The sequence below is a fragment of the Chionomys nivalis genome, chromosome 22 (genome assembly GCF_950005125.1).
Source record: "Chionomys nivalis chromosome 22, mChiNiv1.1, whole genome shotgun sequence".
NCBI classification, from domain to species: Eukaryota; Metazoa; Chordata; class Mammalia; order Rodentia; family Cricetidae; genus Chionomys; species Chionomys nivalis.
Window position 1 is genome coordinate 52,884,518 of NC_080107.1, and position 16,288 is coordinate 52,900,805.

The following is a 16,288-nucleotide window of genomic DNA, read 5'->3' on the forward strand; positions in this document are numbered from 1 at the left end:
TGTGTGAGTACCACCGTCATCTGTAGGTACTGCCTCGATTTTATTTTCTGAAGATTGGATGGGTTATTTGGTTGTTGCTCTTTTCTTTTGTTGGTCTGAATAACTGAAAAGTGATATCATATTTTAAGTTTGCATTTCTTTTATTACAAATGAGGTTGATATGTCATTGTTACTGGTTATTTGTATTTCCTTTTTATGAACCTATTGTTTATCTTGATCTGTTTTCATTTCCTAAATAAACTTAAAGTGTGAACATTTAAAAAAAAAAAAGAATAGTCATGCTGGAGAGATGGCTCAGCGGTTAAGAGCATTGCCTACTCTTCCAAAGGTCCTGAGTTCAATTCCCGGCAACCACATGGTGGCTCGCAACCATCTGTAATGAGGTCTGGTGCCCTCTTCTGTCCTGCATGCATACAGACAGACAGATTATTGTATATATAATAAGGAAACAAACAAACAAATAAAAAACTGCCGTAGCTTTTAAAAAAAAAAAAGAATAGTCATAAACTGGTGGCATATGCCTTTAAATGAGTTCAAGGCCAGCCTGGTTTACAAAGTGAATTCCAGGACAGCAAAGGGTGTTATACAAAACACAAAGAAACCCTGTCTTGATCCTTCATCCCCATCCCACCCCCTAGAAAGTTACCACAACAGGTAACTCTTTTTTTAGTCTTGCGGTTTTTTGTGGTGGTGTTGTTGTTGTTATAGGTGTGAGTCAACCACCACCCAGCAAGTTTGTGTGTGTGTAATAAAGAGAAAAATCCCATATGACAGTGTTCATCAGAAAAATATGTAAAAAATCTTGCCTCATAGCAGACAAATGATAGGTGCAATAATTATATATTATTTATACTTATTAAAGGAAGAATATGCAGGTGCCTAAGACTTTTCCCTATCCTCACCTTCCTCAACATTTTTTTTTTTTTTTTTTTTTTTTTTTTGGTTTTTCGAGACAGGGTTTCTCTGTAGTTTTTTTTTTTGGAGCCTGTCCTGGAACTAGCTCTTGTAGACCAGGCTGGCCTTGAACTCACAGCAATCTGCCTCTGAGTGCTAGATTAAAGGCATGCGTCACCACCATCTGGCTACTCTTCCTCAACATTCTTTTGTTTTGTTTTTGTTTTGTTTTTTTTTTGAGATAGGGTTTCTTTATGTACCTTTGGAGCCAGTCCTGGAACTACCTCTGTAGACCAGGCTAGCCTCAAATTCACAGAGATATGCCTGCCTCTGCTTCCCTAGTGCTGGCATTAAAGGCCTGCACCACCACCGCCTGACTTCCTCAACATTTTTAAATCTCTCTGCTACTCACCACAATTGTACACAATTGTGCACTTAATTACTAATGTTCTCAGGAGTCATTCTTTACTGCTTCCTTGTCTTTGTATGTGCTCCTACCTAGAACGCACTTTCCATTCCCTCCTACCCTGCCTGTGGGCAGGTAGCCTCCCCTTCAAAACTGAGCTCAGATACCTCTTCTGGTTTTGAAAATTTCATTATACCCCTTGCTGGATTTATCACCCTTCTTGTGGCCCTGTTACTGTGTCATTCACATGTTCCTCTAGTAACTACATTGTAGCTTTATTGCAGAGACATCTTGTCTGTAAGTTCTAGCGACAGTGGTCTTGTACTAGCATTTCCTTGTTGTTCTGAAGCACCAGAATACATTACTATGTCTCAGGAGTGGCTCTTTCAGTTCTTGTTCTACATATGGAGAATATAATAGCAGATATCTTTGTGTTAAACCTTGTTGAGTTACAGTGATCAGTGCAATTGTTTTACTGGTTAAAAAAAATAGGCAAATAGATGAGTGAAACAAAACGAGGATGGCAGAGACAAATTCTCATAGTTTGGTGGTCTTTGGTAAAAGGGCAAAGGTAGTGAATAGGACATGGCCTTTTCAATAGGTGGTACTGAAACAACTATGTATCCATATGCCAAAGATGAATCTAGACAAACTCTATCTTTCACTAAATTAACTTAGAGTGCATTGCAGGCCTACATGTACAATGAGAAGCTGTAAAACTCCAAGAATATAATGTGTAAGTAAAACCTAGATGGCCCTGGGTTTAGTGGAATAACTATTTAATGGCAGTAACAATGAAGGCAAGATAAATGAAAGAAAAATAATTGATAGGGCTTTTTTAAAATAAGAGTTTTTCTCTGTGAAGTATATTGCCAACACAATGAAGAAGCAAGCCAAACACTGGGAGTTAAATGTTTGCAGATGACATTTCTAATAAAGTACTGTTACTGAGAATAGAGGACTCTTTAAACAATCAGCAATAAAGACACAATCTGATTGTAAAAATGGTTCAGAGACTTTAATACATACATGCTGTGGGACAGTGGTTTTACCCTGTAAAGATTTGTTTCTTTCTTTTCATTTTTTTCAAGATAGGGTTTCTCTGTAGCTTTGGAGCCTGTCCTGGAACTAGCTCTTGTAGACCAGGCTGGCCTCGAACTCACAGAGATCCGCCTGGCTCTGCCTCCCTAGTGCATGCGCCACCACGGCCCGGCAAAGATTTTTTTCTTGTACATTGTACATGTTTAACAAAATGCTCATTGGCCAGTAGCCAGGCAGGAAGGATAGACTGGGTGACCAGGCAGAAAGTAAAGGCGGCGGGGCAATGAGAATTCTGTAAAGAGAAAGAGTCAGTCTGCAGTCATCACCCAGATGCAGAGGATGCAAGATGTGACTGCCTCACGGAAAAAGGTACCAAGTCACGTGGCTAACACAGACAAAAATTTTGGGATAGTATAGTTATAAGAGTTAATAAGAAACCTGAGCTACTAGGACAGCCAGTTTATGATTAATGTAGACCTCTGTGTGTTTCTTTGGGACTGAACGACTGCAGGACCAAGTGGATCAGAAACTTGTGTTGACACACACATAACCCAAGGAAGATGATCCAGGCAGCAGAGAAGCATTTGAAAAGATACTGTCTGGAAGATGCATACTGAAAGCACAGTGAAGTACCACAACATATCTACAGTCTATAAATGGCCAGAGTTTAGCACAGGCTTTTCAAATTGCAGGAACATGTGATGATTGCATAAAAATAAATATCTAAAGGAAAATGATTTTAAATCTTAAAACAAGTGTTAAGCACTCCACTATGTATGGACCATTAAAGAAACAAAATTGCCTTAAATTTGACCTGTTGTAACATTTTCTATGAAACAAATTATCCCCAAATACATGTATCTATTTTTTTTATTAAAAGAAGTGTTTTAGTTGCAAAGAAGATTCATTCTAACTGTAGAGATATAATCCAGATCACCATCTTCTGAATAGTGACTTTAATTCATTCCCAAGCACAGAGTAGGTACAAATTAGTAAATCAAAAATCTGCACCCTGATTGCAAATGTGTCAGCTCCTTTAACAGTCCATTCTAAAAGAAATGTTCTTAATATGCAGCTATAATGAAAATAGATACTGGGGTTCTTAATAGGAAAACAAATCCACTGAGGGACTGGAGAGATGGCTCAGAGGTTAAGAGCATTGCCTGCTCTTCCAAAGGTCCTGAGTTCAATTCCCAGCAACCACATGGTGGCTCACAACCATCTGTAATAGGGTCTGGTGCCCTCTTCTGGCCTGCAGGTATGCACACAGACAGAATATTGTATACATAATAAATAAATAAATAAATAAATAAATAAATAAATAAATAAATTTATTTATTTTAAAAAAGAAGAGCCACTGAGGTCTAGGCAGTTCACTGGGAGTTAATTTCATTGCTTAGACTTGAACATCGCCATGTGTACAGTTTCTTTAATCCTCCTGCAGCTATCAATGTGAATTTAGCAGTTGGCAGCTTCTTTTGTCCCCCCACCCTGTCTGGGTTAATTGGAGCTTTGTAGAATCTGACCTGCTGGAGCAGAGATTTTCCTTCCTCATTTTAGAATGATCCAGAGGCTTATAACTGAATGTCATTGAGGTTCTAGTATGGCTCCACTGTAGCCAGAAACAGTATCAGGCCCCTGATGATGTTTAGTCAATAGACTAAAATTTATAATCAGCCTGTGATTAAATTTTCTGTGACACTTTGAGCCTGTGTTCTAGCCTATAGAATACTACAGCCATGTCCCAGTTCTCTTCACTGCCCCTTTCTCTCCACTTATGATCTTCATATCACTTGCCTTTAAGGCATCGCTGTTCTTGGCCTACAGTTTTACGATGGACATCACCACAGCACAGCAGAAAAGACAACTCTGTATCAGCCATGTAAAGAGGTAAAATTCATCCTGGAAAAAGAATTGAAAGTTATGGCACAGGTTGGATTGTTGATCGCAAGTGAGCTTAATCAACAGGAACAAATTTTGCATGAATCAATCTAGAAAACAGTAATCATGATGACAGTCACCATTTTCAAATATCTGTTCAGTAGCTAGTTCAATTTTAGAGACCGAGGTTCCTTGTCCTGGAAGAGTTCGCAGTGCAATAGGGACACAGAGAGCAATGCTGCACTTAACTTGTTGATCCTGAGAAATAGAGTATTGTGAGCATCAAGAATAAATGTGTTTAAAACTTAGCTAGTGGAGAGGCTAGACTATATTTTAGGAAAGAAATTGTATACTTTATTCTTCTATGTATGCTTAAGCAGTGAATGTTTCTACTTATGCCTCCTGATTTGCCTTGTAATTAAAGTTCTTAAACTTGCTTAGTTTTTTGGGGGTGGAGAAGGGATGAGGTTCAAAGCAGGGTTTCTTTGTGTAGCCCTGACTGACCTGGAACTTCCTCTGTAGAGCAGGCTGGTCTCAAACTCAAAGAGATCCTTCTACCTCTGCCTCCAAGGTGCCTGGATTAAAGATTTGTGCTGCTGCTACCTGACTCTTGCTTAGTTTTTGTTTCAGCAGTTTGGAGGTCTGAATGGGCAGAGACATGTTGGTCTTGCTTGCCACTAAATCCCCAGTGTAGATTGAGTATGCCCTGTTAGTATTTATTAAATTAATGATTAAATCATCACCCTCATTGAGTAAATTGTCTCAACAGTGTACAGAGGCTCAGAGATTTAAAAAAGACAAGTGTCTGATTTTGCCGGAGAAGCATCTCATACAAGATGGAATGTTCTGGAAGTGGTATTACTAGTTGACCAGGCCTTTATTAGATTATAGAGGGATTAGTAGAGTAGACAACTCGGAAACTAGTCTCTGTTGCCTCTCTGTTGCGTCATTTTCTGTCTTATAACAACGCCACCACTTCCAGGTAGGACTAACTAGGAAAGGAAATTGGTACTAAAAATGGCTAGTACCTTACTTTTCATCCAACAGCTTCCTCCTCATATACCATATAGAATTAATTTTATTTGAAACTAACTTAGAGGCTTTGAAGAAGCAAGCTAGATCCTTCCTCAGCTATGAGTATTAAGTGTACTAGATAGGAGGCTGAACCATTTCATGCTCTATTGTCTCTTTAGCTCTTCACTAAAGGTGCAAATTGCTTGGTGGTGAGTACTCAGTATTTGAACGAACGAATTTGTGGCCCACATACACACGAACTGTATTTCCTGGGCCAGTTGTTTTAGACAGATACTCCTTACGCTTTGCTCTCAATAGAACTCTTTCTTACTGATCCCATATATCTAAATCAGCATGAGAGACATTAAAATATCTTCCTGGTTTTTGAAACTGGGTTTCACTGTGTAGCCCTGGCTGACCTCAAGCTCACTTTGTATACCATGGTGAACTCAGAGACCTACCTGGTTTTTGCCTCTCAGATGCTGGGATTAAGGTGTGTGGCACCTGGCAAGTTAAGTGATTTAAGAAAAGATCACATACATGTTCACACATGCACGCGTTTTCAAAAACGCATTTTAAAAGTTTTATTTGGGCAGAGATTCTATTTTGTATGGCCTTTCCATCACGTGCCCAGTTAGGGATAGCAGGTTGTAGATTTAGGAAGGTCTCACAAGCAGTTTTACAACCTTATGTATTCAAACTCTTGTCTGAACTCACAAAGTAATCAGTAGCCAGATGGCACATACTTTTAATTCCAGCACTGGGGAGGCAGAGGAAGGTGGGCTGTTGCATTTGAGGCCAGCCTGGGGCATACAAAATTAGATCTTGTCTTGGGTGGGAGAGGGAGAAAGGGATGAGTAGCCGCTAGAGTTGTGTTGGTTGGAGTTAACTATCCTAGTGGGGGCAGGTGCCACAAGAATTATAGTGGTCTTTGGCCGAAGATTCTAGTAGACCTCATTCTGTGTACAATGTGTGCACCTGAGAGCTGCCGCATCTTTCTATTTTTAGACATAATCTACGGGATTACAGAGTGGTTTCATTTCTTTTAAAGCTGTACTGCATAACTGTAAACTGTGTTAAAATGTTTTTTCTTTGTAGTGATTTAGAGGTTAATATATAAATAAAAAGAAAAAAGTTATTTCTACTTAATTGCTAAGATCTCTTTATCTCATCTTAAAGATAGCTTTCAATGTTGACCATATTTTATCCAGTTCAATATAAATAAATGCTGAAATGCAGATAAACTGGAAATAGGAATACATTTTTACCAACTATGTCATTAATCCTCATTTTCCTCTTTGGGTGAGGTTACTTTATGGAGTTTGCCTTTGTGGTCTTTGGGGAGTGTGATCCTTTTCCATCTCAAATTTGAATTCTGCATCCAGAGGCCTTTCTATGTGGGAAATTCTGCCCTCTGCTGGTGGGCTAACAAACACCCACAGCAGTTTGGATGAGATAATAAAAACTATGAAATAAACCTGGTGGTGGTGGCGCACACCTTTAATCCCAGCACTCGGGAGACAGAGGCAGGTGGATCTGTGTGAGTTCGAGGCCAGCCTGGTCTACAAGAGCTAGTTTCAGGACAGGCCCCAGAGCTACAAAGAAATCCTGTCTCAAAAAACCAGAGAAAGAGAGAGAGAATTATGAAATGGCTGAAGGAATACTGTGTTGCTGCTGGCTTAGTATTCTTTTCTGGAATGAATTTGTCATAAACACATTATTGATTTCTGAAGCTGTTTGGGCCTTTAATGCACCAGTACTTCACTTCCAGTTCTATACTTTGTTCCCTCCCATTCTCAAGTCCCCAACAGTAACGCACCTTTTCCTGACCAGGGTCTGTCAAGTCATATCATCATGTTGAGTGTTGATTTTTCACATCATGTGTCTCTTACTATGAAGCACATATGTAAAAAGTTCCCAGCCTATTTTATTTTTATTTTCTCTATAGTGAATTTTTTTAAATTTTATTTTTTATATTTTGTGGGTCTTTTTAAAGACAGGATTTCTCTGTGTAGCCCTGGTTGTCCTAGAACTCGCTTTGTAGGCTAAACTGACCTCTGCCTCCTTAGTGCTGAGATTAAGGGCATGTGCTACCACACCCATTTGAATTCTTTTCAGCTGGAATTGTATTCTCAATGTTTTTCTTTTCATGCCTCATTCGTCTGAAAAATCGTAATGTTACACAAGCAGGGATCCAGGCTTTCCAACTTTGTCTTATTTGTGTGAAACTGAGTAAACACCATGAAAGGGGCAATACCAAACTCATTAGGACCAAAAGGGCATGTAAGAGTGTAAAAAGCCATTTCCCAAGAATAGACTCACCAGGACTGCCTTAATGCATTTGATTGTCTCTTGCAAAAATGTGGTGAACTGTTAAGGTCCACTGTATAGACAGTTGTAGAGCCCTTAAAAGCATACAATAGAAATTTTCAGTGTTTGGGTCATTGAAATAAAGTTATGATCATTTTTTTACAGTTATTCTGTATAAGCTAACATCCTTATACTGTTGCATTTTTGTCTCTGTTAAGAGGAGCCTAAGGCAAAGTTTATTAAGATGACTGTCCTCAACCTGTTGGACTAGTCTCATCTGGCTACTGCTGACTTTATCTTTCATTCCACAAACCAGTCATTACCACCTACCTGCCTTAGCCTGTCATTTGTATTGAATTTATCAAGTGGTTAGTCTGATAAACCAGTCAGTGCTCCTAGGAGAATGCCTGCAGCATAGATGTTGGGAAATATATGAATTCTAATCTGTCTTCAGAAAGTAAATCTCTAATCCAGAGAGTTTTCCATTAATGGGTGATTGAAACAGCTCTGTAGCTTCGGGGTCAAGTACTTGCCTGGCATGCATAAATCCCCCTAATTCTATCCCCAGCCTTGGAGGATAATCCTATCTGAAAGATTCCCAGAGATTGCTTTTTCTACTCTCCTACTTGGCGGTTCATTCCTCAGCATGGATATTTTTTCTCTAATACATGCACAGAGCAATCTACAGTTGAAGACGTACAGGTCTGAGTTGTGTGCTCTCTGTGCGACTCTCGCCTTCTAATCCCATGCCCTATGAACTTCTCTTTCCAATTTTATTGACCTCCTTGATTTTTAGCTTCATATCTATAACTCTGGGAAACTTAGGTTCTGACTGGTTGTTCTCTTTCCTTTCTAGCCTAGGAAACTTCTAACCAGTGGTTTTCAAGCTTCCCAGTGCTGCAGCGGTTTAATATAGTTAGTTCCTCATGTTGTGGTGACCCCAACCATAAAGTTATTTTCATTGCTACTTCATAACTGTAACTTAGCTATTCTTAAGAATATAATGTAAATAGTTTTGGAGATAGAAGTTTGCCAAAGGGGTCCAGTCACACAGGTTGAAAACCACTGCTCTCAGTAGTTACTTAGGACACTCACAGGGCTCACCATGTTTGATTTGCTTCCCAGAAATCATTGTCCTTCATTTCCTGAAATTCAGTACCCAGAACTGTTGTAATACAAATGTGAGGTGGGGTGGGAGGTGCTGGCACGGTCTCATGTCTCCAGACTGGCCACAAACTCACTATAGCTGCTGCTGATCTTAAACTTTATATCCTCCTGGTTTTTGGTTTTTGGTTTTTGTTTTTTTTTTTAAATCTCCTGTGTACTGGTATTATAGGGAGGGACCACCATATCCAGTTTTATGTGGTGCTAAGGATCAAACCTAGAGCTTCAGAGTAGGCAGGTGCTCTGCTGACATAATTGCATCCCAAGCCTCATACTTGTATATGCTTGTATTTTATCTTTTTTTACATTTTATTTTGTGGCGGTAGTCTGTGTTCCACAGTGTACATGTGAAGATCAGAGGACCACCCTTGACAGACAGTTTCTTCTCCCATCATGTAGGTTCCCAAGGGATCAGATTGAGGTCATCAAGCTTGATGACAAATCCCTTTACCTGCCTTCACCTACCCTACACTTTGAAATAATCAGCTTTTTCATGAAAGGTGTGAAACTGATTCTCATTTTTCAAATATTAGCAATATTTTATTAGCTGCTATATATGCAGTATCTTGAAAAAACACTTTTTAAATAGTTAGTATGCATATGACATGTAATATATACATGTACATGCACCAGAGGGTCAGATGCATGCAGGTGTATGCATGTAGAGGCCAGAGGAAGACTAGGATGTATTTCTTTAGCTCTCAGCTTTAATTCCTTAATACAGGTTCTTTCACTAAACCTGAAGCTTGCAGTTTTGGCTAGGCCGGCTGGTCAGCAAGCTTCTAGAATCTGCCTGTTTCCACTCCCCAAAGTTGGGGTTACAGGCACCTGCACCCATACCTAAGTTTTTCTGGGATGCTGGAGATTCATACTCAGGTCTTCATGCTTGCACAGCAAGTGTTCTTACCCACTGTGATCGACCCAACCCTCACCTCATTCTTTGTATCAACTAAATGTATTGCATATGTTAGTAATTACTCCCTACTGGTTGCAACTTTTAAATTTTTCTCTGTCTGTCTATTTATCTACTTACTGGTTTTTTGAGACAGGGTTTTTTTTTGTGTGTGTGTGTAGCCCTGGCTATCCTGGAACTAGCTTTGTAGATCAGGCCGGCCTCCAATGCACAGAGATCCACCTGCCTCTGCCTCCCAAGTGCTGGAACTAAAGGTGTGTGCCACCACATCCAGCGATAGCACTAATTTAAATGTTATTTACAGTCTTTTTGAAACATCCAGATAGTCTTAAAGTAATCTCTTCAACCTTGTTGACTACAAAATAGTGAGGCTTTTTTGTCTTTTTATCATGCAGAATGAATGTGCATTCAGAGGCATGTTTTGGAAATCTGCTAACACACTGTTGATAGCAGTGAGGATATGAGAGAAAAAGAAGTTGGGCAGGATTCCACCAGTGTGTCCTTGTGTGTTTCTGAGTCTTGTGGTTGTATCAGTTTAGTAGAGGGAGGCGAGAGACCGTGTTGAGTTGTCATGTTAGCAGTTTTTGATTATTAGTACTTAGCATTATTGTATAGTAATAGCCTAACTCCAATTTTTCTTGTTCATTTATTGTCCTTTGTTATACCAACTGAGCTATAGCCCCACCCATAGCTTCATTAATTCACAGATTTTTCTTTTATTTTTGGTGATGCTGGCAAGTGAACTCAATTTCACACACTTGGTCAGTAATTCTTCCACTGAGCTATATTCCTAATCATAGTTTGGAGATCTAAACTTTTGTGTTTCAGTTGATTATATAGTTAAAGCTGCTTGAATTCTTTCACTTTCACTATTGGTTAGTGATTCCTCTTCAGAGTGACTGATTCTATAACTTGAGGGAATAGGTAGAAAGAGGAAAGAAGGAGTCAAGGAAGGAGTCGTAGGTTTTTGGCTAAGGTACTGGTTGGTCTCATTAATGAACAGAGAGCCCAGACAAAGGGCAGATTTTACAGAGAAGACATATTTGAGGTACTTAAGATAGATACATCTAGGTGATGGTACCCTGGAAACAGATATCATTAGGGCATGAGGCTCCAAGGAGCAGTAGATGGCTCAGCTGCTTTGTACACTTGACTCAGATTGGAATTAAATAGGATATATCTTCTTTGATAATACTTTATCTGTTTGCCAGCTGGAGCACAGCACTAACCCAGAGAATACTTGCAAAACACAACTGCTTTCTCTTTGGGAGATTCAAGTAAGGTAGAGGTGGTTGCTGGCAGAATTACTATCTGGTCAGTTTGCAATTTACTGGTCCTCTTGTTCTGCAACTTTATTACATTCATTCCCCCAGCCTTAGAATTGGGACTGGGAGAACTGGTTTTTGCTCTGCAGAAGTAGAGTAGGGGCAAATTTTTGCAATCAAATGCTCTACCCCTGAGCTATGCCCCCATAGGGGCAAATTTTTTGACCTGTTATGTTCTTTCTTTTTTCCTTGTTGCTGGATTCAGGGCCAACTTCGCTTTCCTTTCTTTCTTTTTTTTTTTTTTTAATATTTATTATGTATACAATATTTTGTCTGCGTGTATGCCTGAAGGCCAGAAGAGGGCACCAGACCTCTTTACAGATGGTTGTGAGCCACCATGTGGTTGCTGGGAATTGAACTCAGGACCTTTGGAAGAGCAGGCAATGCTCTTAACCACTGAGCCATCTCTCCAGTCCCCTCTCTTTCCTTTCTTTAGTAAAATATTTAACTGCCTTCTTTTTGGTCATGCACTAACAATGCAATGGTCATCAAAAGGACATACAGGACATATTCTCAAATAGCTTGGAATCTACTGGGACATATATAATGTGTATGTGTCAAACATCATTCCCAACATGTATATAGTAAATAGAAGATAATTGTAGGAAATCTTTTATTCCCAGCAGATTTTTTATTGGAAGATATAGTGTCTAGTAGGTGTGAAAATAGAAAATGGAGGGCTGGAGAGATGGCTCAGAGAGGTTAAGAGCACTGACTGTTCTTACAGAGGTCTTGAGTTCAATTCCCAGCAACCACGTGGTGGCTCACAACCATCTGTAATGAGATCTGGTGCCATCTTCTTGCCTGCAGGCACACATGCATGCAAAACACTGTATACAGTATTGGAGGCTGGAAAGATGGCTCAGAGGTTAAGAGCGCTGGTAGTGCTTCCAGAGGTTCTGAGTTCAATTACAACCATCTGTGATGCAATCTGGTGCCATCTTCTGACATGGAGGTGTACATGCAGGAGGTACATTGTATATACACTAAATAGAACAATAGAGAATGGCTTATATAGTCAGGGCCCAATACATGGGTTTGCACAGCAAGTGACTTTACCTGCTGAGCCGTTTTGCTGGACCTTGGTCAGGTTTTTATTTTTTGAAACTATAGTGTAATTAGGCTTACCTTTTTCAGAGTTCTCATTTAGTATGTAGTTAGTAACTAATTAAATACCATACCTACATTTAGATTTTCTTGGTTTTGTTTTAATGCAAAAACATGTTTGCTCCGCCTGATCGCCGCCATCATGGACTCGAGTCGCGTGCAGCCCATCAAGCTCGCTAGGGTAACCAAAGTGCTGGGCAGGACGGGTTCGCAGGGACAGTGCACGCAGGTCTGTGTGGGGTTTATGGACGACACCAGACGCTCCATCATCCGAAACGTCAAAGGTCCCGTTCGAGAGGGAGATGTGCTCACCCTATTGGAGTCAGAAAGAGAGGCTTGGAGGTTGCGCTGACTGATCTTCCTGCTGGGTCCTGAGTATCCACCACTTGGCCCATGATGACCTGCGACTATTAAATAAAACATTTGTATTGTTTAAAAAAAAAAAAAAAACAAAACACGTTTTAGTTGGTTTGTTCAAATCAGGACCCAAAACTATATAGATTATATATGATTGCTATACATAAAGACTGTTCTTAAATCATTCCCTGTAGTGTATTCACTAGCATTTTAGTCTTCTGCATGCAGAATTAAGTCCTGACTTTGTAGTGTTGGCATTTTAAAATTTTTTTGAGATCTTCTCCAATTTTACCACTTCCTTTCAGCTGCTGAAATACCTTCCCTATTTATTTACTTAGGGAACTCCTAAGTTCAGTTCAAGTATAGTGTGACATCATGTGCCCCCCCCCCAGTCCCACAATAATGTAGTCAGATGTCATGCATTCCTCTGTCTGTGTGTATCAGAGGACAGCACACAGGAATCTGTTTTCTCCTTCCACCATATGGAACCTGGGGATCAAACTCAGATGGCAGCCATCTTATTTCTATTTATCTAGTTTTCTTACCCTATTCTGTCAGAGTATTCATACACTGTGATGTGATTTATGTATTTTGTCACCAGTGGGTTAGTATTGAGTGGTGGGAAAGCGAGGCTGCAGTGTGAGCACTGTTAGAGCAAGGATCATGAGGTGGGAGTGTCTATGTCACGTGTTTATAGAATTGGGTGAAAATAGCCAGTTTCTGGAGTGCTTCATTAATTGTGATACCTAAGCTCCCTTCTCCCCACTGTTTAAATCCACGGAGGCCACAGACATCTTTCTGTTTATGCGTGTTTTCTGCAGTCAGGCACTTCCTTTGCAGTCTTTGGCAGTGCATTCTTTCTTTGCCTGTTTCATTGTCCCTCTTGAGCTAATTCCTTTGTCATAGTGAATGGTCTTTATCAAAGGCCTAGTACATGGGACCAGAGTCTTGGGCTCCTATTTTGTATTTTCTCTTTAATCTTTGCAAGATTAGAAAGTTTAAAACATTTTTGTATATTTGAACTTGTGAAATCATCAAAAGTCTCTCTATAAAAGTGGCTCCACAGCTGTCAGTTTGTCTCAGGCTTCCAGCAAACATTCTTTAGAGCAAGGTTGAAATGTTTGCCATGACCTTGAGACCACTGGAACTACCTAGAGTCTTTTAATTACATTGACGCACTAAACTTATATTAGTCTTGATACCTGCTTCAACTTTAGAATTTGTAGGCCTCTTTGAAAGTCTTCATTTGAATAAACAAACATATAGGAAAGCATGGCATTTGACATTTAAAGAGAGGTTTTGCTTCTGCCCTTAAAGCTGTGCATTTTCATTATATTCAAAAATATGAAAAGAAGTGAGAAATCAGAATATTTTGTTTTCTTCTCAATTGATTTGATGATCTGCCTTGTCCTTTCTCCATCTTTAAACTGAAGATGTAACCAAGTGTCTTACAGGCTAATTAAGGTTCCACCCTACATTTGGACTTAGATACAGTGCTGGTGTAAGGTTTTATTCATCTACCCTGTCTATAATACAAAGCTAATTTCTAATATTAGCAAATCAAAAATTTTCCTAACTTATTTTCTTTTTCCCTTTCTTTCTCACAAATTCCGAGATTTAAAAAGAATCTTGAGTGATTTGTATTCTCTGCAGTCCCCAGAGCCTTAGCTGATGTCAGAATTGTTCACCTTTCTCCTGCTGCTACCAGAAAATCTGGATCTCTGTCTCCCTGTCTCTCTCTCTCTGTCTCTCTGTCTCTGTCTCTGTCTCTGTCTCTCTCTCTCGTGTGTGTGTGTGTGTGTGTGTGTTGGTTGGTTGGCTGGATAGATAAGAAGTTTAGTAGCAGTGACAAAACATTTATTTTTAGGTGAATTGTATCCTGTTTTCTAAATAGTTGGTGACTTTTTTTCTTAGTCTTTCTTTGGAAGATCATCCTGGTGTGCCCTATTGGTTAAGAAAACCCTTAGATCCCACTACTATCCAAGAAGAATCTTTGGGGGGGGGGTATTGCTATAAGTTGCACCTGGCCATTAATAGATGAAGCAGAATGAAAAGGGCACTTTCTTAAAATGAAAGGCATCACAGTTAAGTTTAAAGCATTTTTCTTAGGAATTCAGATCTACTACACATTCTCAGTGGAACTTGTTGTCCTCCTGGTTTTGTTTTTGTTTGTTTGTTTGTTTGTTTATTTGTTTGTTTTCTCCTCTGTGGTGCTGGGGATCAAAGCCAATACCTTCAACATGGTAACTTTGCCTTTTTATGTATGTCTTCTGATACCTGATTGGTCGGATAGCTGAGTGTTTGGCCAGGTGTCATTTGCATATGACCCAGATTTGCTAGCCTTTGCAGCTCCTGGACAAGGAATGGGAGGTGGAAATATATTTGCAATCCCTTCCTCATTTGTTCAGGAAGCAGGGAGGCTATAGCAGCACAGTGGTTACTTAAGATCTTAGGCACTTCAGGAATGAAGCAAGAAGTCTGCCTTAAAAAGATGCAACCTTTTGACTGGGGGCAGGAATTCTAACCTTTGGTTTCCAAAAGGATTTTTGAAGTCCTGCTTTCCTTTCTCTACATTCTTTCAAATATGTATCTTCCCATATCCAACCCATCCAGGGTACGGAAAACCAAAAGTTAAAGGGAGCCCTGCAAACAGCTCCTTGTCTCAGCTCAGTTTTCTCAGAATTTGCCTTGTCGATATTTATTATAATGACAAATATCAGAGAATTTGAACTCCAACTCCTTTAAAAAAAAAAAAAGGAGCAAAACCCTTACACTAACCCTGAGTTGTTTTACCTTTTCTTTGGGTCAAAGTTCTTATCCCTAAATTTTCTAATCTAGAGTTTAGAAGAGTAGTGTAGCATAGAGCTTAGGGTAAAAAAGAGAAAGGAAAACCCTACATACTAGAACTCTTTTTAATTTAGTTCTTCAAAAATAGTGGACTTGGGAGTCTCTCTCTCTCTCTCTCTCTCTCTCTCTTTCTCTCTCTGTTTTTTGGGTCTGTTTCAGACTGGAGGAGTGTTTTACCTCTCAGAAAGGCGTGTGAGGCAGTATTGTTAGCTGAGGAAAATAAGTCTATCAGTTCCACTCAGATAACCTTTGGTAATAAACGGACTCCATGCACACTGTGACCTTAGAGCCTGAACTTTGTAATCACATGACCGGCTTGTAAACTGACCTGTGAGGATGACTGTTGTAGTTCGCCTTAGAGAAAGAAATTGACCAAGTGTGGGAAGGGTAGTCATCAAGCTGGGTTTGCCCTGTAATCTCAGCGTCTTCATGGCTGCAGTGGAACTTCTCAGCAGACTCCGAGAAGCATGAAATGGAGACATGGGAAGGTAAGGGAATTGATTGTTTAAGTCCAGGACCCAGGTCTGCAGTTTAGAAAAATTCCTGGAAGAAACGTTTGGATCAGATTCACAGACAGCTGGGTTTTTTGTTTGTTTGTTTGTTTGTTTGTTTTGTTTTGGGGTTTTTTTTTTTTTTGTATCTTGGCAGAATTTAGCCAACAGATTTTTTTCTTTTTTTCTTCTTCTTTTTTTTTTTTTAATGGGAACTGGCTGGAAAAGCAGCTTTGGGAAACTATAGTGATTTAATTGTTGTAGGTGTTGTTAGGAGAAAGCAAGGAAGAGGGAGGGACGATGGATTTGAATTTTATATTGACTTGAAAAAAATTAAACTTTGTGCTTCGGTACACAGTAAATTTTACCTTTAAATAATGTGGGTTTTACCTCTTGATAGATTTTTTTTAGTATTTTTAATTCTTTTATCCAATTTACAATCTGTCAAAGCAGATTGTAATTTAGTACTGTTGATTGTAGATAGAGTTGGGGTCATGAGGCCACTGATAAGGTAGCCTCATCCTCTTGGGGGACTTTA

At 39.5% G+C, this 16,288-nt stretch overlaps 2 protein-coding genes across 3 annotated transcripts in view; both read left to right on the forward strand.

Annotated features, from left to right (window-relative positions):
- Nr6a1 (nuclear receptor subfamily 6 group A member 1) overlaps nt 1-16,288 on the forward strand; it is a 160,361-nt gene that overhangs the window by 98,711 nt on the left and 45,362 nt on the right. The window lies entirely within an intron of this gene.
- Nucleotides 12,190-12,488, forward strand: LOC130864891 (40S ribosomal protein S28-like). Its single transcript, XM_057755737.1, has one exon. It carries the CDS (start codon nt 12,198-12,200, stop codon nt 12,405-12,407), a length of 210 nt encoding a protein of 69 aa, XP_057611720.1. The 5' UTR covers nt 12,190-12,197; the 3' UTR covers nt 12,408-12,488.

What these genes read in the sequence shown, in the direction of transcription:
- LOC130864891 (XM_057755737.1), top strand. Translation starts at nt 12,198, where the DNA reads ATGGACTCGAGTCGCGTGCAGCCCATCAAGCTCGCTAGGGTAACCAAA.